The following is a 26846-nucleotide window of genomic DNA, read 5'->3' as shown; positions in this document are numbered from 1 at the left end:
GCATGATGGGCTGAACAACAGATATTAAGTAATAGATGAAATATGGCAACAGATACGAGAACGCATGGATTTTTCTTTTTAAAAAATAAACAGAATCACTGCACTGAAGTTTAGCAATGACATCTTTATTTCAGACAGGAATAAAAGCTTTCCTTCTTTTGGCAAATATTTATGACTTGTCTTTGACTTTTTTCCCCTTCAAAATATAAAAATACTTCAACTGCAAACACACAGAAAGCAATACGTTTTAAGGCAAACGTGCAGGCAGCAAAAGCTCAGGCAGTCCAGTGCTCGGCAGATATGAAAAGGTGATACACCTCTTCAACCTCCCAATAAAAGTCTTAAAGCATGCTCAGTTACCAGGAACACAGATATGTAGAGCTTTGTTACAAAGATGCTTAAATGTGACAAAGTCGATTTCTGCTGGAATGTTACTGAAGCTTAAAACACGGACGCTTACAAAACAATCACATTATAAATAAACAAGTGGAGCACATTTTGGACAGTAACACTTATTTTCTCTCTGTGTGCCGTGTTGCAGTCCCTGAGAAAACATTGATCAGTCATGCAGTGATGTTAAATACAAGCTTGTTCATAGACCTCGGTCAAACATTTGCTGCGCTTTACTCTTGACTAAATTTATTTGAACATTCTTGGATCACCAGATTTGTGCTTTCTACATGTATCTCATCAGGACACTTTTAAAAGTAGTACCCTCTTATAGTCTTTTATACTTGATAGTATAGCCCGATCTATGCTGTCTGTCTGGATGTGCGCCGTTATCCCTGTATTTAAATGCCTAAGAACAACTAAAAACACTGTTGCCTAGTTTTTTTCTAGCATAACCCAGTCCTAAGAGTCTACAGCCATGCTGGCGTCTCTGCTTTAAGCTAAATGCTAACATCAGTACGCTTACATGCTCATGTTAAGATGATATAATGTTCACCCTGTTCACCATTTTAGTTTAGCGTGTTAACAACAAATCAAGTTTTACGGAAATCCATTGAATAGTTATAATATTTTAGTTTGGGCCAATTGGCAGACCGACACTGCCGTTCATTTAGCGATGCCACTAGCATAGCTTACAACTGGCGGACACCGTTTCTAAATCCCCTTAAACATTTCTTTGGTATTTCTATGCAGCAACTTCTTGCTCCTCATCGGCAAATACTGTATATATGCTAATACTGATATATCTGCAATAGGCTAATATCATCTGAGACGATTTATCGGTTGAGCTCTGCTCTACAGATTCTATAAACTGTGCTTTTAGGGGGCAGACTCTACCAATCTGGTGCTTCAAGCTTGTCAAAACAAGTGCTCTGTCTTTTTTTGTACCATTTGATGCAAGTCTGCCTGCTAAGACACAAAATGCTGACACTCTGGTCACTTCAGGCTGTAATTAAATCCTGAAATAGCAAATAGCCAGTGGTGCATGCTTTGGTAATGTGTTTCATGATAAAAATCCTTATAAACTTTTGAAATTTTTTGTTGTTGTTGCATAATCTCATAATCACAACAAAGAACACGGAACAGAATAAGACTTCATGAATATCAAACTTTGCTATGACTCCCGTTCATTTAGGGATCTCATGAAAGGATCATGAAGAGGAGAATTCACCCTCTGCTTTCAAGAACTGTGAATATGTGCTTAATCATGAGAGATCCTCTTCCTTGTTTGGACCGGGGTCACTAAGGCAACGTGAAAGTTTCAGTTGGTCTTGCTCCTCCTTCTCATCCGGCACTTTGGCCCTCAGCTCATCATTGTGTTTGGCTCTGTGTTCGCTGCTCTGATTGGCCCTCTGGGAGGATTCGTTCAACAGGCTGACGGCATCAGGAGGGCTGGGATCTGGCTCAGCCGTCCAGCCTCGGGGACTCTTGCTGTCATCGTAAGTGTAAACCTTGTGTTCTGGTGGATACAGATACAGTGCAGTGACATATTAGTGCTTGAACAATGTCTACAAGCGGCTGCAAATTTATAAACACGTGCCTTTTTTTGCAGCAGTTTGGGCTTCAGTGAGGGTTGTTTTTGGGATGTTGCATGTGCTTCCAACAGCTTTGCATTTCTATTTTATGCCACTTTGTACTTCTACTCCACTACATTTATTTCAAAACCTTTAGTTGCTTTGCAGATTTAGATAATAAATACAAAATATAAGTCAACTAATAAACGGTGATATATATATTTTTTATATTTTAAGCTACCCAGCAGCAAATAAAGTAGCTAAAATCAGCTCCACCTAAACCAGCTGCAACAATAAAGTAATGAACACATTAATGCATCAATAATTATAATTCAATATTATAATATATATGATTTTGAAATGGGCCATTCTGCATAATGAGTACTTTTACCTTTGGCACTTGTTGGTAAGATTTTAAATGCAGGACTTTACATTACATTTAAAAGCGTCTGATTTAGCAGACGTTTTTATCCAAGGCAACTTCCATTAACACACCGATTGGGAGCAATTTAGAGTTCAGTGTCTTGCCCAAGGACACTTCAACATGTAGACCAAGCGCCAGGGATTGAACCACCGTCCTTCCGATTGGTAGACAACCGCTCTACCACCTGAGCCACAGAGTATCGTAACAGAGTATTTTACCACTGTTGTTTGGCTATTTTTATGCAAGTAAAATATCTGAATACTTCTTCCAGATTTCAGATCTTAAATGATTAGTCCTTAAATAAAATTACGATCTGGATATGTACATAGCAGAACATTTCACAGTACAAAATTGAACTTGTCAGCACTCTCCAGTGGACAAACAATCTAATGGCAACACTGTTTTGTTACTTATCAAGCTATGTGTATTTTGATCAAATTAATTAATGGATAATCTTGCTTTAATTGTCATCGCATCATGCAAATCAGTTGTGAAGTATTACTATGACTGTTACTTCTTTTCTTTTTGATCCCTTCCTGTTCTCCAACATCCTGTTTTTACTCAGAAACATGTTGAATTAAAGAAAAATATTGCTTCACTTTAGCTGCTTTCCGACCAAGTAGTTACTGGAACGTAGCTATAAGAAAAGTCCACTTCTAAACAGATCTACTAACTACTCTCCCCCAAAACCGTTTTTTCCAATTGCATTCACACTGGCCAAGTGGCCATAGGGACTGGTAGGAGGGGTAAGGGAGTGATGCAAGCACCGCAACGGTCTTTATAGCGTTAAAATCAAAAAACAAATACACCAACAAAGTATAAACTAAATACTAAATCTAATGTATATGGCATATTTGTCATAATTTAAACAAGTCTCCCTAAGAGAAACAGGTATCTCTCTCTCCCCCGCCTCTGCCTGCTGCGCTGTGGACGTGTGTGTGTGTGTGTGTGTGTGTGTGTGTGTGTGTGTGTGTGTGTGTGACTGACTGTGTGTGTGTGTGTGTGTGACTGACTGACTGTGTGTGTGTGTGTGTGTGTGTGACTGTGTGTGTGTGTGTGTGTGTGAGTGACTGTGTGTGTGTGTGTGTGTGTGAGAGTGACTGTGTGTGTGTGTGTGTGTGTGTGTGTGAGACGGCCGGCCAGCCACAGGACACGCTTGTGGAGTTTAACTCTGAAAAGTGATATTTAAACAAACAAACCGTCAACGGCGAAATAAAAGCTTCTTATTTACGAGAGCGGTCTGAGAGACCTCCAGCTTACAGCGGGGTCTCTGAGCATAACTGGCCGAGCGACGAGCTAGCGGCCGGGGCAGGCGCCTGCTGGCTGTCGCCTCACTTCATGGAGCTTCTCAACTCCGAAAACTTTGAAGCAAATTGTCAATTCGCCATCAATTTTCGCAAGACTGCCTATATTCAGAATCTGAACAGTTAATTTCTCGCCTAAAACATTGTCATAAGTGAAATTAGTGATGAATAAGATGGCGAAAATTGTTCAAATTGTCCCGTTGTTGGTCTGTCTGTACCGGAAACCCGACCCTCGTTGACCTAGGTTCATATGCTGAAAAGGGAAAAGAGAAAAGACCCTGCCCTGAAGTAGGAGCTGAAAGAGTTACAGGAACTGCGGCCAGAGGGACTTCCCCAAAATTGAAGAAATCCCCAAATTGGTCCAGTCGGAACAGGAGAAAAAAAGGGTTCTAGGAATGTTATGTTCTAGGAACTGCAAAAATCCCTCCAGTCAGAAAGCAGCTTTTGACTCTAAAGCAGTGTGAAAAAGGCTGATTTCTCTATACACACTTTTTATAATACGATGAGATAAATTCTGACCTGATTCAAAGCAAACTTTTCTCACTGGCGGTGTTTCCTGGCGGTTTGCAGGAACTGTGAGGTAGTGACTCATCTGTGAATGAGACATTGAACGTTTGTCAGGATTGACTTCATTACAAAGCTTAGTACCAACCAATAATCATATTCTTAAAATTTGAGACATAAATCGACATTGTTAAATTAGACTGAATTGCTATTTAGTTTCACTTTATTCATTCTTATTGAATCGTTAGACAAACCGGACATTTGGGTGTCATTCAGTTAATGAAAACCATTTAGCCAACACTCTTAATCACAGTAAATGGGATTACAACAGCATTACAAGCAACCAAAATGAAGGTTCAAAGAATAAACTCAGAACAAAGAACTACAACTGTAAATAAGATCACATACAGAAGCTAATTTTAGGAACAGAGACTATCCTGTATTTCCAGAGCTCGAACACTCATAAACAGAATCACAGTCGCTGTTAAACTCACCCTCCTCTCCATCTCCACGCGCTGTCTCCTGAAGCGAACTTCACTCACATTGTCCTCAAACGGGTCGATCATCAGGTCGTGTCTGCTGTAGGAACGAAGCTGAGGAGAAAAAGACATGAACGTCAGCGCAAAAAAAACATTTATTTACTTGTTACCTACTACAATAAGTTATTACTATGCCTGCAACCACCAGCTCTGCTCAACATTATCAAAACCTGCATGCATTGGCGCCTGGGTAGCTCACCTGGTAGAGCGTGCGCCCATATACAGAGGCTCAATCCTCAACTCAGCGACTGCGGGTTTGATTCCGACCTGCGGCCCAATGCTGCATGTCATTTACCCTTCTCTCTCCCATTTCATGTCTAAGCTGTCCTTTCACAAATAAACGCCTAAAATGCCAAAAAATAATCTTAAAAACCCTGCATGCTGGACTCATATTGTCTCCTACCCTCTGTCTGGTCTTCTGCAGGTTGGCTCGCAGAATCTTTCTGATCTCTTGCTCACGACTTTTCGAGATGCTCGGGATGGCCCGTTGTCTGGCCGGCCCTCTCGGCTTAATGTTTCTATGGAGACACACATCACATGTTATTACTACTTAAAACAACAAACCTTTTTGAAAACGCGGCAGACAGAGGTAAACGTAATTTACAAAGAAAAGGAAAAAAAAATGATGTAATGCTTTTTGGCAGGTCCAGACCTCTAGGTTGGGCACCACTGATTAATATTATTTCCAAAAGTAACATCTGCATGTAGTGCTTTGCTCCTGTTTTTTTTATTCACTGCAGTAAATATATAAATGTACCTGATGGAGGTCTGGGACCGAAGCGTTGTATTTTTCTAAGTGGATTGTTGCTTGTGTGGTGGTCAGTGTGCAGGACTCTTCTCTAAGCTTTTGATCTGCTACTTTTGATCATATCCTACGCACCTGCCCGATAAAAGAGGTGTGCAAAAAAGCTTTCTTACAGTAAATATATAAATAAAAAAATATGATACGATATATCCTGCTTGGTCCAGCCCCTGTTGAAGAGTTATTTTGGATGTGTGCATACCTTTATTCTCTATTGTTCACCAGGGATCGATACCAATGACACCAGCTTTACTTAGGATTTCGGACTTTTAAAACTAACTTCCTGTGTTTTATTTTGGAACAAAAACCATAATATTCAGAATCAGAATCAGGTTTACTGCCAAATAGGTTTTCACATATAAGGAATTTGCCTTGGTATTTTGGTTCATAACAATGAACATCGTGAGAGAAAAGAAAAAACAAGTACCACATAAGTTTTGTAAATAGAAAGATCACTGCCAGTATTTGACCTCAGGACTATGAGAAAAACAGAATTTGTCCTCTTACGACTGATACTTACTGCATGGAGACGGACGACACAATCGTGGGCAGCTGGGCGGTGCTCCCGCTCTCCACCAGCATCATGGCCTGTTTCATCTCCATCTTGTTGTAGAAGGAGATGAGCTGAGGCTCGGTGGAGCGTTCGCCTGCGATCAACCACTTCTTCACGTAGGCCTTATTGAAGCGGTTCAGCCTGAGTGCAGCAGAGGAAGCCCTCATGTTGACATTTATACTGTCTGCACATTACCACACCACTACCTCATGCACTACCCTCATCCCCCTATAAACCAAAGTCTCTCCATGTATATACAAATAAACATTTGCATATATTGGTTTATTTTCTTCCATTTTATTGTAATTTAAATATTTGTGTATATGTTCTATGTGTGTGTAGCGTGAAGGGGCTACAGATTACATTTAATTGTGCAACCTTGTGTTGTAAAACAACAAATAAATGAACCTTGACTGGCTCCCACTATCACTAATACTCAATTTAAATATTAAATCAGATGAGGGGAAAGAGGCTTCAATCTTCGTCAAGCAAATGCAACAGCAAGATTTTAATTCGGCAAAACAACTCCCCGTCACTCTGAAGCACCAAACCTTTGCAGCAGCAACATGAGAGAATTTGTGCAGGATCATATTCACACACAAAAAAAGTCCCCTTCAGATGGATTTTTTAGCCTTTTAGCTAATTCCCTCCCATCATCATTTATTGATTTTACAAAATATAATATTAGTATCCTCATAACCCGACTCATCATATAAAGCTTACAAATGGACACAAGTGGCACCCCTGGATGTTTTAAACCAAAATATCGATGCCACTAAAAGACTGGTTCTTTGTGCCTTTCCTCATAAAAGACCGTAACAGGGACAAGACAGAGGACAAGTTAAGAAAATCATACTTGTCTTTCCAGTGATGATGTCCATAATGACCACAGATGTCTTCAATTCCTGTGAGGAGATGATCCAGGAACTGAAGACAAAATTAGTTTTTATATGCTGTTAATTCTGCATAAAGATGAACAGAAGATGAAGAAGTTTGATCTTTTATATTCTTTTATGTCTCTGTTCCTCTATTGTATGTCGTAAAAACTTAAAGTATTATTTATCCAATTATAGTAAATTGTGAAACAAATAATGATTGATCTCACCTGTGTGTGAATCTCCTCATTAATTGATCTTTTGCTCTCCTTCTTCTTCTTCACGGCCAGTAGGTCCACCAGAGGCCTGATTGTCATTCCCTAAACACAGAAACAGGACGTGAGGTCATGTGGATACTGACAACACAACAACAAAAACCCAGACCAGCAACTCCCGTGGTCTGCGAGGTAAAATTACTGTTTTTGTCATAGGAGTCTGGTAGCTTTGAAGAAAGCCTAGATAACAGCTTCAGTTCCCCGTCGGAAAAGGCTGTCTGACGGCAAGGTAAAGCTGTGAAAATATTCTAAATGTAGCGTACACTTAAACTGATTCAGATTTTTTTAGGAGGCTAAAATATGCTGCCCTCATCTACAGCAGAACATCTACTGTAGGTAATACACTTGTCTATATCCACGACGTTCCACTTCAGGGATTGCTCCGTTGCAGCCGGAAATTCCGCCTGATGTCCCTCTTTTTGGCCGGATGTCCGTTACCTTACACTTTCATGTTGGAATTTTAAACTCCAGTGGATTTAATGAGGACTATGGTTAACTGCTCCCAGATCTCTGCAGGGTAAATCCAGACAGCTAGCTAGACTATCTGTCCAATCTGAGTTTTCTGCTGCACGACTAAAACAACTTTTGAAAGTACACGTTCCACCAAAACAAGTTCCTTCCCGAGGCTATTTTGCAGCGGCACCGTGGCTCTGCCCAGTGCTTAGCCCCGCCCAAGAAGATTGTGATTGGTTTAAAGAAATGCCAATAAACCAGAGCACGATTTTCTCCCATCCAGGAATGCTGTGTGGACTAGCCAGACCCTCCTCTGCAGAACTGTGGAGGAAGGTCTGGCAAAGCGAGACTAGTTATACACTGACTCATAAGTACATCATACAACCCCACTCCAAAAAATCTGAAACTATCCGTTTAACTTAAAAAAGTCAGGTTTGGTCATGAGATACTTCAAGCCAAATAAAACACAGAAATGCAAATGTTTGTGATATAAAACACTCGAGCCCTCTCACCTGCACAATGACAGTGAAGAAGATGACCGTGATGATGGCGGTGAGGAACATGTTCTTCATCTCGCTGTTGGTCAGCAGGAACCCCAGTGAGAAGGCAATGGCACCTCGCAGGCCACCGTAGGCCACGATGAACTGGTCCTTTTTGGTCAACTTTACAATACGGAATTTATTGATGATGTATGTGAGGCCAATGACTCCTGAAGAACACAGAAAACAACATAATACAGTTTATAAAGGAAAAGGAACGGGAAAATGAAATATTAGCACAGTACTTTATTTCATTTTTATGGTTAACTACCTTCCTTTAAAATCGTTTTTTTTTCTTTCTTACAGGGAAAAGATGTTGTACTCATTCGTGCAGAAACAGGACAATCAGAAAAGTGCAGTATCTAAAAAAAACAACCCCCCCAATAATCAAAACTGGCCAGTGGAACCTATTATAATTTCCTTTACATAAATAAAGACATTTGCACCATAACTTGATGCAAAAAAGGCACAAATTGTTGCAGAAAACTTCACCAGAATGCAGAAAATGAAGTGTTTGACGTTCAAAATTTCAATCTGCTCGAAAGTGGAGATCCCCCACCCCCCCATGTTGAACCCAAAGTTAGGCCCTTGTGCTAGTTATCCAGTCAACCCAGACACAAGTCACTATCTGACCATGTTTTGTTTCGTTTACTGACCCAGCACTCTGGACACCAGGCAGAGAACCACCGTGACAATGACGAAGGTCCAGTTCCAGGCGTGAGGACCGGCCACCGTGGAAACACCGAGGAAGATAAAGATGAGCGTCTCGCTCACGCTGCTCCACATCTTCAGGAAATATTTGATGGTGGTGTACGACTTGTGGGAGACGTTGGCCTCTACATACGGCCGCATCACCACTCCACATGCTATCAACCTGTGTGTGACAGGAAGGAAACAAGGAGAGCGCTATGAACAACTCAGAGTGAGGGTAGCCAGTTAGTTTCTGAAAGGTTTAACGAACAATATTCCTCCGGAAAAGAACAACTGTTACTCATCAAATCATAAAGTTCGGCTGCAATGCAGAAGTCAAACACATCCCCTTCTAATTGAGACATGGTACATTTGTTTTTGGTTGTTTTTATTACAGTTAAAAAAACAAAAACATAAAGAAGTAGTCTGACATCTTGGGAAATATGCTTTTTCCCTTTTTCTTGTCAAAAGTTAGATGAAAATAATGATACCACTCCCATGTTTGTGTCTTAAATTTGAAGCTAGAGCGGTTAGCTTAGCTTAGCATAAACACTGGAAACAGGAGAAAACAGCTAGCCTGGCTCTGTCTGAAGTCAACAAAATTCACCTACCAGCTCTTAAGCTCACTGAACATGTTATATCTCCTTTTCTTAATCCGCACAAAAACTGAAGTTTAAAAACAGAAAGTTGTGGTTTTATGATGGTTGCATGCCGGACGGTTTCTTGGAGTTTTGTTGAAACTGTGAGGTTTTTAGGCAATATGAAGATATAACGACATTTAACATGTTAATTAGTGAGTCCTTGGAGGGGGGGGGGGGTGTGGAACATGTTCTTCATCTCATCTTCTTGATGCTAAGCTAAGCTAACTGGCTGCAGCTTTAAATTTAACATGCGGATATAAGCGTGGTATCGATTTTCTCATCTCACTCTGTGAATAAGCGCATTTCACAAAATGTCAAACTATTCCTTAACAAGGATCAACTGGTTTCAACATGTTTTACTAATGAGGAATAACAATCCCGTACATACAGGAGGAATTATCACAAACTTGGGTAAAGTTTTGATCACTCACGACATGATGCCTGACAGGTGGAAGACCTCAGCAGAGAGGTAAGCCATGTAGCTGTAGAGGAAAACAAACAGGGGCTCGATGACTCGGGTGTGCGAGGTGAAGCGGGAGGTAAAGGCACCCAGGATGCCGTAGATGGCTCCCACCAGGATGCCTCCCAGTGAAACCACAAAGAAACAGACGACACCGAGGATGGCGTCGACCACAGTCACAGTTCCTGCGTGAGTAAACTCCTCGAACAGGTGATACAGAACCTGCACCGAGAGAGAAACACACGGACTGAGAAGTTTTCTTAAAGGTAAAATGTCTTTGTGGCTCTCAACCCTGCACTTGAAGGAGGTCACGTTCTTCGTTTGTTTATGAACAGGATATCTGTTCTCGATCAAGATGCAGATCCAGGATTTTTTTTCGAGGAGAGATTTTTTTTAAACATTTTAGCTTTTGTCTCATGCACTTCCTCCTCTTTTAATTCCTTGCTTTCTTCTACTTTCCTTCCTTTCTTTCCTGCCTTCTTACTTCCTTTTTACTTGCTTACTTCCTTACTTCCCTTCTTATTACACGATTCCTTCCTTCCCTCCTCTGCAGTAACTGACGGCGCTTCTTCTTTCTCTCCAAACGTGTTACTAATTTTCAAATAATCATGATAATTGTGGCCGGGTTGGCTCTGTGGGTAGAGCAGGCGCACATATACTGAGAGGCTCATGCCTCGACGCAGAGGTCCAGGGTTCGAGTCTGACCTGTGACAATTTCCTGCATGTCTTCCCCTTTCTCACCTAGCTGTCCTATCCATTAAAAGGCGGAAAAGCCCAAAAAAATACTCTTGATAATATTATTACAGCATGTATAATTTCATCTTGTAGATGACATCTGCATTTTTTCCCCCTTTACATTAATATGATAATGTCCATTTCCGGGTCAATTTGTATGAAAATAACATTGTTTAAATAGTTTGTAGCTGTAATGCAGACAGTAAAGTGTGTTTTGGAGTCATTCATTTAAACATTTACTGTTTTCTATTTGTAAATCATATATTTGCACACACTTGCAGCAACAACTTGTTATTAAATGCTTTAGACAATCAGCCAAATGTAATCTCCAGCAGCCTCTGCAGCTCTAAAACAGAAAGAACAAATGTGAATTAGTTGAAAATTGATTACTGTGCGCTCCATATTCTCAGTGATTGCCCGTTAAGAGGACTGATCTGATAATCTGAAGATCTAATTGGCGAATGAATACAGACTGAACAAAAACAAGGACGGGAGTGAATATAAACTCAAATTTACTGGTTTAATCTTTAACAATGTGCTGTATTTTATAACATTATGCAGTTTTTTTTATGTAAATCTCGACTGCAGCTGTAAGATAAATTTAGTGGAATAAAAAGTACAATCGTTATCTCTGAAATGTAGTAGAGTACAAGTGTTAGGTAGCAGAAGATGGAAATAATATAATAATAAGTACAAGTACAAGTACCTCCAGTAGGGCTGAACGATTAATCGTTTTCAAATGGAAATCGCTGGTGATGGCGCAGTGGATATGACACATGCCTTTGGTGTAGGAGACCCGGGTTCGATTCCCACTGCGATACATCAACCGATGTGTCCCTGAGCAAGGCTCTTAACCCCTAGTTGCTCCAGAGGCGTGCAACCTCTGACATATGTATAGTAACTGTAAGACGCTTTGGATGAAAGCGTCAGCTAAATGACATGTAATGTAATGCTTACCTCTTGTAATGTAATTTGAAAGAATGCGATTAGCTAATTGTGAAGACCGCGATTAATCGAATGTGAACTGTTTGGTGTGACATTTGGGTTAACATTTTTTATTCCTCTTTTCATTATTATATTTGCTGTTTTTTAATAAGATAAATGCTGGAGGGGCGACCTCTAGCTCACCCAGTAAGAGCGTGTGCCCGATGTAGGCTGAGCCCTTTGCAGCGGCCTGGGTTCGAATCTGACCTGCGGCCCTTTGCTGCGTGTCATCCCCTCTCTCTCCCACCTTTCCTGTCTATCCACTGTCATTATATAATACAGGGGAAAAAGCCCCCCAAAAATAATCTTAAAACAAATCTTAAATTTATTTTGTATTACTTTATTCAACATGATCGTAGAAGGTGCCATATGTAGCTAAAAATAATAATCGCAAATCGAATCATAATGGCAATATCTGGCAGAAAAATCGCAATTCAATTTCTTTTTTTCAGCCCTAACCTCCAGTCTTCAGTTCACTCACCACGGTGACGGCGTCGTTGAGCAGCGACTCCCCGAACACGAGGATGTGCAGCAGCTCGTTGATGTGGATCTCCTCGAACACGGCCAGGACGGCCACGGGGTCCACGGCCGAGACGATGGTGCCGAACAGCAGGCAGGACAGCGGGTCCACACTGGCCAGCTGGCCTCCTTCAATCCGACACACGCCGTATATCATCCCGCCGATGAAGAAGGTGTTCCACAGGGTCCCCACCACCGCGAACACCAGGATGGTGCCCATGTTCTCTGTGAAGGGCCGGATGGGCAGGAAGTAGCCGGCATCGAGGATGATGGGAGGCAGCAGGTAGAGGAAGAAGAGCTTAGTGTCGAGGACGGGGGCTTCCTCCCCGATGGCTTTGATGATGCCGCCCACCAGCAGACCTACGCCGATCAGCAGACAACTCTCCGGGACGATGTTTTGCACTCCGGGAATAATGTGAAAACCTGAAGAGAGAGAAAGATTTGAACTTTTTACTCATGGAAACTTAAGAGAAAGACAAGTCAAAATCATTCACTCACCAACCTAAGAATAATACCCATTTATCACATTTCTTTTAACTTAAAATGCTCCCAAATTTAAGCTGGGTAAGAGTTGCCTGTCAGCACCTCGGATTGCTGCAGTACAGAGAAACATTATGTTATGTTATTACTCAGAAAAGAGTAGTTTTAGTCTCCTATTTGCAACTGCTTTCTTGTTAACTACTTTCTCCAAACACAGAGTAAAGCTGGCATTGTTGTTGTTTACAATCACTCCATCCAGCGTCAGTGTCTGCACTAGCCAATGTGGTTATTAAATTCTCTTTTTTATGTTTTCACTGCAGAATTTCTTTCCTGCTCCAGCTCTGCTTTACTTTTTTGCCCCTGTTTCAGACAGTGTCCTGTTATTTTACCTAGAGCTTTGACAAATTGTGATAGCTATTTTTCAGATATGCATACAGTATGTACAAATAACTGTAAGATGAATCATTAATAAAGAGTAAAACCAATACACAAGAACATGTTTCATTAGTCAAGTAGTAGTATGAGTAAATACAAGAAGACGTAACATTCACTGCTAAATGACTCTGCAGTACATAAACACATTTCTACTGTGTATCTACATTTAGTGATACATTACTGTGTGCATTAGAGCAGCAGTTTGACAAAAAAAATTCTCCACTCAGTCATACTTCAATGCAGCGTCCTCACGAAATATAAAACATGTTGCAGCTGCTGCTGCTGCAGGGAGAACGAACAGCTGGTTTATCTGAACAGAACAGCTGAACAGAAATATCTGTATGGGTTAAAGTTAATGCATTTAATCTGCATTTAACTTGGATGTACTCACTATTATTTGCCTTTAGTGAACGTTACTTAAATGAGAAATCAAGGCCTGCTACTAACGGTCATTTTCATTGCTGATTTATTTGTTTTGATTTATCTTTCAGTCTATAAAATGCCAGAAAATAGGGAAAAATTACTATCACAAGTCCTTAGATCCCATGTTAACGTCCTCATATTGCTTGTTTTGTCTAAACTAGAGGTGTGAATCTTCACTGATCTCCCGATTCAATTACGATTATCATGTCAGCGATTCGATATCTCGATGCATCACGATGCGTCTAATACATTTTTCTATTAAAGCCATATAGGATATTTAATTCATAGCTTTTCAAGCTTCAAAAACAAAACATTCTGCAGTGCTCTAATACTAAATACATTGGATACATAAAACTACAGCACTGAGCACATGGCACTTCCTGAATGTGCAAAACATAACAGAATATGTAAACAGAAAGGTTGTTAGGCATACGAATTGTAAACAGAAATAATCGATTATGGCCCGGCCGATTATCGATGCAGCATCATCCATGTCCACGATTTGATGCATCGATTATATGATTCATTTCAACACCTCTAGTCTAAACCTCAGTCTTAAACCCAAATATAATGAATATACAATGATATTAAACAGAAAGGAGCTGCAAATCCTCACATTTGAGAACATAAAACCAGCGAATATTTGTCATTTTTGCTGCTCATCTGAAAGGTTAAATAAAGGGCTGATACAGTAGATTGATCCTGGACAGAACATTGTCACTGCTCCTTTAGTTTCATATTTGGCCCGTTTGTCTCTCAGCTGAATGAGACCTTGACATTCAGTCTCTCTGTATGTGACTCGAGCAGGCTGCTGTAACCAATATTTCTGCGATGTTTTATGCAGTCAGTGGTCCCGTGTGCAGCCGTACTCGCCCCCTGCCTATCGTCTGAACACTGAGATCTTTGTTATCAAGCAGTGAATTAGGACAGGAAGTTGGACCGGCCCTGGTAGACAACAGCTGGACAGAACAGATAAGATGCCACGGAGCTTCATGTTACTCTAACGCTAACAACAAACTGCAGGAGAGATTCCTTCAGCCAATCAGAATCATCACTGCTCGGTGTTTTCACATTCAACATTGTAACATGGGGGATGATACAGCAAAGTCAAATTGAGGCTATACAATAATACAATATTTTTTACTCAAGTACTTGAGTGAAATTTCGAAATACTTGTACTTGAGCATTTCCTTTTAATGCTAATTATACTTGTACTCCACTACAACATAAAAGGCAAATACTGTACTTTTTACTGCACTACATTTATTTGACAGCTTTTGTGACTTTGTAGTAGGGCTGCAACTAACAATTATTTTTATTATCACGTAAACTGCTGATTATTTTTTTGATTCATCTATTAGTCGTTTGGTCTATAAAATGTCAGAATAATGTCCATCCCTGTTTCTTAAAGTCCAAGGTGGTGTCTTTAAATGTCTTGTTTTGTCAGTCCAAAACCCAAAGATATTCAGTTTAATGATATTAAACATAGAAAAGCAGAACATCTCCATATTTGAGAGGCTGAAACAGCATTTTCTGCCATTTGTGCATGAAAAATTACTTTAACGATTAATGGATTATCAAAATAACTTTTTTTTCTGTCAATTGACTAATCGATAAATCATGGCAGCTGTACTTTGCAGATTTAGATTATTAATATAACATTAAAATCATCTTATAACTTATGATGTATTATTATAGATTACGTTACCTAGCAGCATATAAAGTAAAACTGAATCAGACAATTGTATGTAGTGTCCAGAGTTTATCCTCTCAATTTATGAGGAGTGAAGTTCTGTCAAAGCTAAAGGTCAGAGGCGAGAGATGACTTATTATAAATCTCCACAGAGATACATTTAATCTCTCAAATTAGTCCGAACAACAGCCTCCAAACCTCTTGCAAGGTTGAATCTAAACTCTAATCCTTCAACATTTGCTTCGTCTACAGATAGACAGGCGCTCGCGTCATCAGACTCGTCCTAAAATAAGTTTGTGTGGCACGGAAACATAACTGAAGCAGTCTGTGGAGACACTATCCGCACTCTGTCGCAGCATACAGCCGAGAGAAGCTTTTTGGTGTATCATTTATTTGAAATTCTTCATATAAATATGCTAATTTAAAGTATATATAAAATGTTGTAACTTGTGTTTTTTCTTCTTCTTCTGGTTGTGTGAATGTATTACCAGAAGTTATATATTTTTGATGTTTGATAAATAGCGGTGTCTTGTAATGCAATCAGTCAAATGTTTGGCATGACTCGGAAAAAAAGTAACTACCTGTAGCTGTTGGCTATTTTTTGCAGTATTTGGGTCAATGACGAAAAAGGGTTGGCAAGATGAGAAAATTGAAAAACTTTGAGAAAGCTTTTTTAAAGGCATCCTTGAGTTTCGTTAAAATGTAGATTTTGTGTTATTGTACATTTTATTTCATTTGAAATAGGATTTGCACCATTTTTTTTGGTGTAACCACAAAGGAATGATAAATATTTAATATTTCATCCACTACATTGTTTGTGAGTGCACTCATACAAATATAACTCCTATTTCAAAATTTCACCCAAAAATAGATTTTATAAGGATTACTTCTAAATTTAAATTATATTTGTGTTATTGCAATATCAAGTGGTAGACGTGCTGGAAACAACATTTGTTTTCTAAATAATCTTGGACAAATTGTGTAAAAAATCCTAAAAATGTGTTTTTACAGTGGAGTAGAGTATTACATTTTATCAAACATTAATTTACCTGCACATGATCATATTTTCAAGAAAAATACTGGTTACCCCATTTGACACAAACCAGGTACACCACCTGACGTGATGCTTCTACTACTACTTAAATTAAATAATCCTTGAATGTTTTAGGTGTTTTAAAGCTGCTGTTCTTGTACCACATTAGGGGTCACAGTTAAACTGCCTCATTCTATTTTATTAAATTGTTATGAAATTATTGTAACATTGCAAAGGAATGATATACAAATTTTTATTTAAATATTTTTTTAAAACACTAAGGCCTTGCACTATAATGATTTAGCCTAGCCTAGCTAAATAAGCTATCTTGATAAAGTTGCGGATAAATTACCTCCACTTTTAAAAAATACAAACAATAAACACATACAAATAGTTCTAAATAGTGACTTAATTCATATAACCTCTTGAACCAGTAACTTAAAAGGTCCCATGGCATGAAAATTTCACTTTATGAGGTTTTTTAACATTAATATGCGTTCCCCCAGCCTGCCTATGGTCCCCCAGTGGCTAGAAATAGCGATAGGTGTAAACCGAGCCCTGGGTATCCTGCTCTGCCTTTGAGAAAATGAAAGCTCAGATTGGCCGATCTGGAATCTCCTCCTTATGAGGTCATAAGGGGAAAGGTTACCTCCCCTTTCTCTGCTTTGCCCACCCAGAGCATTTGGCCCGCCCATGAGAAAGAGAGAGACATCATGGCTTTCAAACAAGTGAAGCATGGCAGTTGGTCAAGGCCACACCCCCACCCTCCACCTTGCCCCTTGAATGGTGGTTACACCACCTTGACATTTCAGGAAGCTAGCATGACTAGCATGATGATTCCCTAAATTATTAAAATAAATATAAGCATCATTTTAAAATATATTGAAGAAATTTGCCCGTTTTAAGCAAGCTAAAATTGTTGGTACAAAGTTTTGACGGTTACACCACTTAGACATTTTTACCATTATCCTCCAATTATTCTCTTAAAATGTATTAAAACCAAACTCTTTAAAATATGGCCTCTAAAAAAGTATGTATTGAAGTAATTTGTTTGTCTGTTTTTTAAATTTAACGTATTAAAATTTAAATGTAACCTTATAGACACAAAAAATGGGTATATATGGTATATTTATATGTATGTGTGTTTATGTATGTATGAAAAATGTGCTATATAAATAAAGTTGCTTGTTTGGAATTTATTAACATAAAAGTTGTTTAATGGGCTGGATGCACTCCAGACTCAACCATAGACTCAACATTTTTATGTCATAAATATTTTTGCAGGGTGAATCTGCAGGAGGGACAAGGAGGGCAAAATTAAAGTATTGTCAGTTTTTTTTTTTAACTTATCGTTTAGTACAACTTTTACCAACTCAATAAAGAACAGCGGTAATAAGCGGTATAATAATAAATGATTAAACACTTAGTTTTGTTGTATATGATACTGTCAACCTGACATTTTTAGCTGCTGCCAGGAGAACATACTCACATCAAACTCCATTCAAAATTCTACTAATTTAACAAAGATCAGTCTATTACCAAGCTGTAAAATGTCACTTCATACCTTTAACACATCCTCAGTCATGATGTATTGGTATTTTATTCACTGCTTGTTCTTTATGTCTGATGTTTTATTGCATCCCCCCCCCCCTCGTTTCTGCTGTTCTGCTTGACATTTTGTTATACAAATACACTTGAACCATTTTACAAACTTTAATACGAACGCAAGAAAACTGTAAACCAACAAGAAGAGCACATAACAGCAGGTTTGGAGTCTGTGTAATAAGCACCCTTTATTTTATAATAATCCAGCCCCTCACTAATGCTGAAGGAGGGAGTATTTGATTATTTTGGCAGCAGGAAATCCCCTCATTTGTGTTACTCACCAAGTTTCATGAGCAAGGCCAGGAGGATCCACAGAGAGATCTCAAAGGGCTTCCTGACGTGCTCGTAGTTGAAGGAAAGGACTGGGAAAGCCTTTTTGTGAGCAGTAGAGTTAGTTTGATTATGGGAATCCCCGCGTGTCTCTCCGGCTGGACCCCTCCACGTCTCGTTGTTTTCCGAAACAACATCACGACTCGCAGAGGCGACAGAGACGAAAACGAGCAACAAAACGCACATTAAACCCGTTAGAGGCAGAAATGAGCTCCTCCGGGCGAGACGGAGCTCAGCCATTTTTAGGTGGTTTGACAGCTCAACCGCTGCTGCTGCTGCTGCTCAGCTCTAGATCCGATGAAGATGAAGATGAAGATGAGGATAGTACGGGAAGCCAGCGTGGTGCGCAACGGAGAAGGGCGCTCTTTTAAGCACAAGCTCCCCAGGCATCTTAAAACTACGCTTAGTTGTAAAACAACAAACGGTGATTTATGTTGCAAACAAGCTGCTGTCATAAGTGGAAGATTTTTTTTAAATTCACACTTCTTACTCGCCCGCTGAGATGATTTAAAGCCTGGAGAGTTGTTTCCTGGTTGTTTCAGACCAGAAGAAATTCTGAGAACTTCATTAAGTATCAACCGGTATCAACATCAATCAGAAAAATTTCTCACGCTGAACTCTTTTTCTCTTTACTTTAACAGGCAGCAGCTCATCCAACGCTTAGCCGGAGAGAAGGTGACATCTGCTGGTGTGGAGGGCCACAACGAGCACACAAAGTAGCCTACACATCTGTGGAGGAAGTAGCTTTTACTTATACTCATTTGTAAGTGCTGTGTGAAATACGTATTTATTTAGTATTTATACGTATTTTACTTCAATAGTTGTAATTTATAGAACGTATGCATAATTGTACTTTTTACTCTTTATTTTACAGTTAAAGAAGTTTCTTTTCAGATTAAGATTTTACATAAAATGCCCAGTTTATAAAATGATGCAATCAAGTATGCTACCACTTTTATGTTAATGGATCAATCATAATGACACAATGGTCATGTCCAAAGATTCAGACATTTTGGAAAGGGGTTCATGAGAATATTACAGAGGTCATAAGAGTGGATTTTGAGTCTTTACATATTAGGCCACCCTAAGCCCATGGCCCATATTGTAAAACCCCTAGCCAATTGGATTCAGACAAGTATAATGATTGGCAAACAGATGATAATGAGAAAGTGGAAAGATGCAGAAGGCCCGCTGTTTCAAGACTGGCTTACAGAGCTAGGCAAAGTAGCGGCTTTTGAAAGAATATCCTAAAGTAAAATAAATGACATTGATAAATATAATGAGAAATGGGGAATGTTCTTAAGACTGTATTCATTACATGTTGGCTAGAAGGTATGTGTATACACTCTGATCACTGTGGCCTTTTCCTGGGGAGCTATCACGGAACTGAGGGTGGAAGTGGTCTGGGTACAATACAGGTGTCTGTTTATTGGACTACCTCAACCTCACATTGGACAATGAATGGACACGCAGCAGTGTTTTGGTAGCCTCCTGGAAAGACTGCTTAACATGTCGTGCATGGTCTATTTTTTCTTGTCATGGACTGTCTATTCTATTGTATTTATTTATTTATTTATTTTTTAAGTATAATTCTAGCCATATATCTTATCCCTCACTCTGATGTTTCATTATCAACACAATACAGTTGTGTATTTTAATTTGCCTCTGTTTGTTTGCTGTAAAAATTAAAACTCAATAAAGTTTGAGTCTGAAAAAATAATAATGACACAATGATTATATAACTCGCAGGAGCTATTCTTGTTCACGAGTAGGCTACATTTAGCTGGTAATGCTAATGTAAAATTATAGTCAGTGATCTGAATACATCTGCTACAAATATGATACATATGGATATTCCATTGTAGTTTATTTACATTTAGACATTTTCACAGCAGCACAAACAATTAATATTTTCTATTTCATGCCTGCAATGCTGCCATAGGCTGTGTTTTACACAGTATTTTGCAGCACTTAAGGTTTCTCAGAGGGAATATATACAGTAATTTGATGAATCATGACAAGAGGACTCTGCTGCCTGCTACCCAGGGAGGATCCATCAATCTGAATAAAAAATCAATGTTTTCACTGGAAATCTCTGTCTCACACTCTGATAACCCCAGTTATTCTCTCAACTTCTCAAATAAAGTAGAATAAATTGTTATTTGAAAATAGCTTCCAGTTTTAGATGAGTTCAGAATAAACAAATGATTCACAGCTCCCACATCCTCTTTGTGTGTATCAGACCCCAGTTTAGAGGCATTAGTTAAACCAACAACACTGACCCATTCCCACAGTGTCAGAGCTCGTCCTCTGGCTGCTGTCTGGCTAACGGAGGCTGAGGGAAACATAAATCTAGAGGTTGATTGTGTTTGACAGGGAGTGAAGGGTTGTAAAATAAACATGTAACAAGACCAACAAACTGTCGTTTGAAAAATACAGCCTGGTTTTGTTATAACCCTACTAAAGTTGTAGCACTTGACACAGCTACCCAAAACCTGCATTTTTTTCATCAATTGAGTAACAGAACAAGCTGTAAACACAACACTGACATCTTACAGGCGATATACGTGTACAGTGAGTTTTATTAGGGCCGAGCACAAAAATGCCAGGGGCCCAACGTTATTGTATGCATCTTTGCTGTACTTTGGGAGACGCCAAAGACATTGATGTGAACAATAAAGTAAATCTAATCTAATCAGCTTCCAAATCCAACTATAGCACAATTAACAATGTATAGACTAAACCTAGACATTTGATGGAGCAGCTTGTTTGAGGCCTATCATAGTGCCAAAACCAGGGTCAAAGTAGTATCTGCCCATGAGCCTGATAATAGCATCATTTCTGATTCTATTCTATATCCAGCTTCTATGACGCGCATGCATGGAAAAGACAGTGGTAAATTGAAGCATGTTTAAAATGCAATCAGTTTTCTTTAATGTCACAAAAAACACCTTCAAAACATCAATATATAGAAGTCTGCACACAGATGTCAAATCTGTAAACATATTTATTTGAGAATTACATCAATTTACCAAATGTGTTACTATACAAAGTAAATCATTTGAATTTCTTTTAGTGGCATTTTACATCTACAGACAAGCCCTTTATTAAATTCTAGTACAAACATGAAAATTGACATTTAGCAAACTCAAGATGCCCTGATGAAAACAGCTTTAAATTTAGCTGCTTATAGTCTGCTTCGTGAATAAATACTCAAAGCGGTATTGGTGCTTTAGGATTTACAATCTAAATTCAAAACATTAAGGTGCTAAAGTACAACAAACAAATTACTGAAGAGAAATATTTTGAAGATGACACTGGTTAGGACTTTCTGGCCTAAACTGGTTTGAACCCTATTTGAGAGACACTTGTGTTCATCGGTAATTACACATCTGAGCATTTCAAAATGCTGTATGGAGTTCCTCAAGGCTCCATTCTCGAGCATCTTCTGTTCAACATCTAAATGCTACTAGCACTGTCTCCCACATGTCTTTTTATTGGCATTGTGTTTCTTTTATATCTTTTCTTAATGCCTTTCTATCTTATGTAAAGCCGTTTGAATTACCTTGATGTTGAAAGTTACATAAAATAAGGTACATCAAATGAACTCGCCATGCCTATGTAAAAAAGTGTGTTTGTGACTAATTTCAATAAATACAATAAGCTTGTGTGCTGAGATAATTACCTTCTTAATTATTGTATTTGATTTTCTGTGGTTATTTTCAAACATGTTTTGTTGTCCTATAAAAAGCAGGAAATAATAATGGCTGCAGGTCTAACTTTAATGCTGAGATCTTTGTTGACAAATTAAAAATACAATCACTAATGAAATTAAAGGCAACCTGCACCAAATATGCAGAGTGGTCAAACTGCAGGCTCACTTATATTGCTTATAAATGTTGAGATTGCAAAGAAAGTGTAAATTGTTTGACCAAATGTTCCTGCTGGGACTGAGCAATGACTCACATTTTTCTCCTGGGACACTTAGATTTTCCTTCAAGCAACACCACAAACACATTAACCCTCTCGACCTCCATCACAAACCTTCTGCAACGTACACAAAAAAACAATCTGCCACATAAACTGCCAACATGGCTTCTCACTAATCTCAGGCATTTGGATGTTTCATATGGACCCTCTCTGCCATCTGCATGGCGCTGTACAGAGACACTCCCATTCCCACTGTGGCCATCATCATGGCGATGGGATCGAGGAGACTACTCTGAGGCTGCATCCGGACCTCACCTGAGACCTGCCTCTGCAGACAGGACGGACAGAGAGATGAAGACAGACAGACAGTAGTTTACCACACTAGTCTGATCACATAGCAGTTAAAGTGGTAGTACAGTATGCTACTTTTTTTTCGCATTTTGGCCACAATGTGTATAATGTTTATGTGTATATGGCAGCTTAAAAACGTATTGTAATGGCATATGTTTTGATTGTGACAATCCTGGTAAAATGTGGTGTTGAGTTCAGCCCTTCATACTCAGTGTTCCTAGTTCGAGGTAGGGGTTTTGTGGGGGTGTATGCACTACTTTGGTCCAGACTGAAACATCAAAACAACTACTTGAGGGATTGCCATGAAATTTTGGACAGATATTCATGTTCCTCCAGGATTAATTGTAATAACTTTGGTGACTTTCCATCCAGCAACATTACCAAGTCAATATTATAATTTGGTTTATGACCAAATACCTGCAAAACTAATGAAATTCCCATCAGCCTGAAGCTGTTTTGTGTTGAGTTATGCTAATTAGAACATATTAGCATGCTAATATGTTGAACTAAAATGTTGAACATGGTCAACATTATGCCTGCTAAACATCAGCATTTAAGCGTCATGGTGAGCATGCTAGCATGTTGACGTTAGCATTTAGGTCAAATGGCTGTAGACTCTTGGCTACAAAGTTGGAAATGATCAAATTCTGCACTTAGTGGCTTTAAATTGACAATTAAACAACATATCATATAGTATTTGTTCCATTTGTACTCGTCTGTAACTGATGTTTCCCACCATATCCTCCTGTTGGTCTGAAACTGGCTTTCCCCTTGTAAATCATCACAGAGCCAAAAAGTCAGTGGAGGTGGAAAATACAAATCACTTCGCTTCAGTCAAATTTATTTCAGTTCAGTACAAAGGTTTGCAGTTGGTGACTCTGTAATGCATCACTGTTAATAAAGGCAGCTGCATTAAAGTTCTGCTTCTGTCTGTCCTCAGTTGAGTCTGGTATAAGTGTGTTCAGTGTGTTGCTGGTTTGAATTGTTTCATTCAGTTCAGTACAAAAACTGGACCTACAGAAGCCCTGTTATCGTGTCAGCATGTTTGGGATCTTTCAGCAAGCGTTTAAGTATGTATAGAGTTTAATTAATGTCAGACTTTGGCAAACTGAAATGATAGTATCAGCGTCAGAAAAGACTCTTTCGTGCAGCCTCTTATGTGCAACACGAGCTGTGAGGGTGAGTCTGAACAGGTTACATAACGTAACCTCCTGAGATGAGCTCTTAAAATATTAATTCACTTCTGCCTCAATTTAAAGCATTTCTATAAAATGTGTATGAAGATAATCTGTCAAGTACTAACACCAAATACGTTTACCTTCAGAGTGGATTGATTTATCTGTGTGTACATCATATTTCTCTGTGTGAAACTAAACAATTTGGGGAAATGCTCCAGCTATGGAGACTAGTCAAATAAAACATAAAGAGAGAAATAATACTTTTTGTGCTCTGAGTGGTTGTGACCGACCTGGAGGAGACGGAAGTATCCTGGTGTCAGTCGTCCCAGTCTGATGATCATTTCTGCTCTTGGAGCTCCTCAGACGAGCTGACCTTTCTGCAAGGGAGGAAACATTGTCATCACTCCTCCACAAGTTTATGTTTACAATGTAGAAAGTGTAAAAAAAGTTTTTAAAGGTGGTGTTTTTACATCAGTAGTTCCCGAACAAAGCTGTTTCTATGTAACCTCTTCTCTCAAGTTGCATATTTTTATAAACTGTGAGCGCTTCAACCAAAGAGTGAATTCCTCTCCTTAGATTGTATTATGTGTATTTTTCTTTAATGATCTGAAAAAGTAAAACTACCCAGTATTTTGTTGAGGTAAAGTCAGACAAAATGTGCAAAAACGTTTCTGTAGCAGGAATGTTTTTGTCCTTTTTATCATCTTGTGACCCCTGAGAGTCACAGCACAACAACCACTTTAAACGTACACTTTTATAATTTCTGTACAGTATTTATATATTGTATTGTATTGTATATTGTATATATTGTATTGTATTTATGCTCTATTTTTTATGGGCATTAAGGCGGGTATGAGCACTGTAATTTCCATTTTTATGGATGAAATAAACTTGATTTGACTTGATTCATGTTGAGACCCGTGAGGAACCTGAGCTCTTAAACCACTGGTTTAAAAAAGGAGTGTATTTTGAGACATTTTGCCGTCTGCAGATAATCTAGACTATTATTGTATATTATTAAAACAAAACTGTTTTGTAATTTACTTTTATGTTGTATATATTTTAGGCTGTGATGGTTTTTTATTTAAACATCTGATTAGTGTTTAACTAATCTTGCATGTATTTGTTAGTGCTACTGACAGTTGTTTGTAATGTAATGTTTTACTATTGTGTGCACCTGCCCGGGGACTGCAGATGGAAACTAGCATTAGCTAACTCTGGTACAAAACATCTTTTTGTAAGATTAATGTATTTTGTACATTGTCCCTGACAAATAAACTAATTAAATAAATAAAAGCAAAACTTACGGATGTGCTCAGCCTATGGAGGGTCACTGAATGCAAAACTCACAATCTTTAGTACTTCCACTTGACAGCTTTTCATCAGGAGTCATCTCAGTTCTTCTTTTAACAGTAATATTCTAATCAATATTCAGTCAGAACGTTGAATGTTGAATCTACTGTCATACCTTCAAATACAGTTTCATCTCTCTGTGTTTAGTTATATTTACTTTAATCACCTGTTAGTACAGACAGAAGCCAAATAAGTTATTTGTAACACAAACTTTTAAACACAAAGTAGTTAGAGCTCCACTCAAGCTGTGAGAATATCTCCTTCTGCCTGTTGAAACCTGACATTTTCCGTTGCTTTAAACTCTTAAAATATTTGAATTTATTACATTTAAATGTCATTAAAATTAGGGATGGGCGATATGGCCCTAAAATAATATCACGATATTTCAAGGTATATCTGCGATAATAAAATTCTTGATGACAAAATACTGAATATATTAACACGTTATTAATTTCAAGAACATACAATTGCAATAAGTGTTATGGTTTTATATGCCAGCATACATTTTAACCGTTTGCCTTCAAATATTCAGTAAAAACAAACAAAGAAAATCTCTCTGAGTACATCTAAATAGTTACTAAATTAACAGGCAATAAGTCAACAAGTCGGAATATTGCCATTATTACGATATGATTTTTTTTCCATAAAAAATTATACCTGTATTATCGTGAACAATATGATATGGCACAACCCTAATTAAAATGTGAATATGAAACCAAGTTGAATATAAATTATGTTCAAGTTGTAACAAAAAAGCAGAGTTATTCGTCAGTCTTTAGGTAAAACAAAGTCTCACAGTTAGTTAACGAGTCCTCAGGGAGTTGATGAGCAACCATCAGCGCTCACCCTCACCTTCATCGACAGCTGCAGCAGCTCAGCACCCGCAGACAGACAGGCAGCATGTGAAGCCCCTCAGCAGCCTGAACAAACAGTGGCAGCCTGTCGTACTGAAGAGGCTCCTGTGTGTCCCTGCTCTTTTGTACAGTGTGAACGTCCCAGTCTGACGGGGGCTCAACACACACACTCACAAAGCTGCATGAAAAGCCGCGGCCTGTCAGAGATGATTTGGTCACCCAGCCAGTAAAATGGGTGAGAGCAGAGAGAGAAGAAGAGGCTCTGTGCAGCGTGTTGCACGCTTGAAGGAACATGTGTGTTAATGCGCTGCAGTGACTTACGTAACCCAGAAACACTACAGAGAAAATACTTTTAAACAACTGTCGTAAATGGACCTGGGTGCCACAGCTGCCAAACATATGAGGATTAACTTTTACTGGATAGAATTAGACTTTTGTTTGTATGTTTAAAGTCATTTAGTGATTGTTATTTTGATGTTACATAAGGCCTCAGTTTCCATGTTGCCACATTGTTCAGGGCCTCACTGTTCATGTTGCTCTGTTGGTTATATAAATGTAGCATGTTGGAGAATGAATGCATAGAAACAAATCTAAACATTTTAATTATATGTTTAATGATCTGAATGTTGTAGGAAAAAAAAGTTTACAAATCAAATTCTTAAATTACCTATCACATTATCTGAAAAACCACTTACGCTGTTTTAGTTATTTAATATACATGAACAGTTGTACTTTGCATCAGACGTGCTGAAATAAGACATGTTAGGCCACAAAGGCCAGTCAGTTTGATGCACTGTGTGTGTGTCTGTTTAAGAGGACTGGAGGTGGACTAGACAACAAGGTTCTGATTGTGCACATCAAGTGACCTCATGTCTCCAGTCTCATGTCCCATAAAAACACTTCAGTATCTACAGACGCTG

The 26846-nt window shown here is 38.7% G+C and overlaps 1 protein-coding gene and 1 long non-coding RNA gene across 4 annotated transcripts; both read right to left on the bottom strand.

The window, feature by feature from the left end:
• Positions 1–109: 109 nt before the first annotated feature.
• LOC116047130 (Na(+)/H(+) exchanger beta-like) lies at positions 110–18874 on the bottom strand. Of its 2 annotated transcripts, XM_031295670.2 has the most exons (13): positions 18212–18874; positions 12224–12684; positions 9995–10245; positions 8889–9106; positions 8206–8402; positions 7196–7285; positions 6947–7017; positions 6058–6231; positions 5139–5253; positions 4691–4789; positions 4212–4284; positions 1617–1909; positions 110–836 (listed from the first exon to the last, which is right to left on the bottom strand). In XM_031295670.2, the coding sequence occupies exons 1-12, from the start codon at positions 18498–18500 to the stop codon at positions 1656–1658; spliced, it is 2292 nt and encodes a 763-aa protein (XP_031151530.1). In that variant the 5' UTR covers positions 18501–18874; the 3' UTR covers positions 110–836; positions 1617–1655. The 2 variants fall into 2 exon arrangements, with proteins under 2 accessions (XP_031151530.1, XP_031151529.1); XM_031295669.2 differs by having other exon boundaries at positions 110–1909.
• A 2375-nt stretch (positions 18875–21249) lies between these two features.
• LOC116047136 lies at positions 21250–26187 on the bottom strand. Of its 2 annotated transcripts, none has more exons than XR_004895081.1 (3): positions 25925–26187; positions 24010–24096; positions 21250–22518 (listed from the first exon to the last, which is right to left on the bottom strand). It is a non-coding gene; the product is annotated as an uncharacterized LOC116047136 (long non-coding RNA). The 2 variants fall into 2 exon arrangements; XR_004104334.2 differs by having other exon boundaries at positions 25869–26129.
• Between the last annotated feature and the right edge of the window lie 659 nt (positions 26188–26846).

The sequence above is a fragment of the Sander lucioperca genome, chromosome 14 (genome assembly GCF_008315115.2).
Source record: "Sander lucioperca isolate FBNREF2018 chromosome 14, SLUC_FBN_1.2, whole genome shotgun sequence".
Classification (NCBI taxonomy): Eukaryota; Metazoa; Chordata; class Actinopteri; order Perciformes; family Percidae; genus Sander; species Sander lucioperca.
This window is presented reverse-complemented; position numbering and strand designations above follow the sequence as displayed.

Bases quoted from the DNA above. Each gene is read 5' to 3' on its own strand.
- LOC116047130 (XM_031295669.2), bottom strand. From the start codon at position 18,500: ATGGCTGAGCTCCGTCTCGCCCGGAGGAGCTCATTTCTGCCTCTAACG. The intron at 12,685-18,211 runs GTGAGTAACACA...CTCTCTCTTCAG, and splicing joins GGCCTTGCTCATGAAACTTG to GTTTTCACATTATTCCCGGA. The intron at 6,232-6,946 runs GTATGATTTTCT...TGCTGCACTCAG, and splicing joins CATCATCACTGGAAAGACAA to GCTGAACCGCTTCAATAAGG.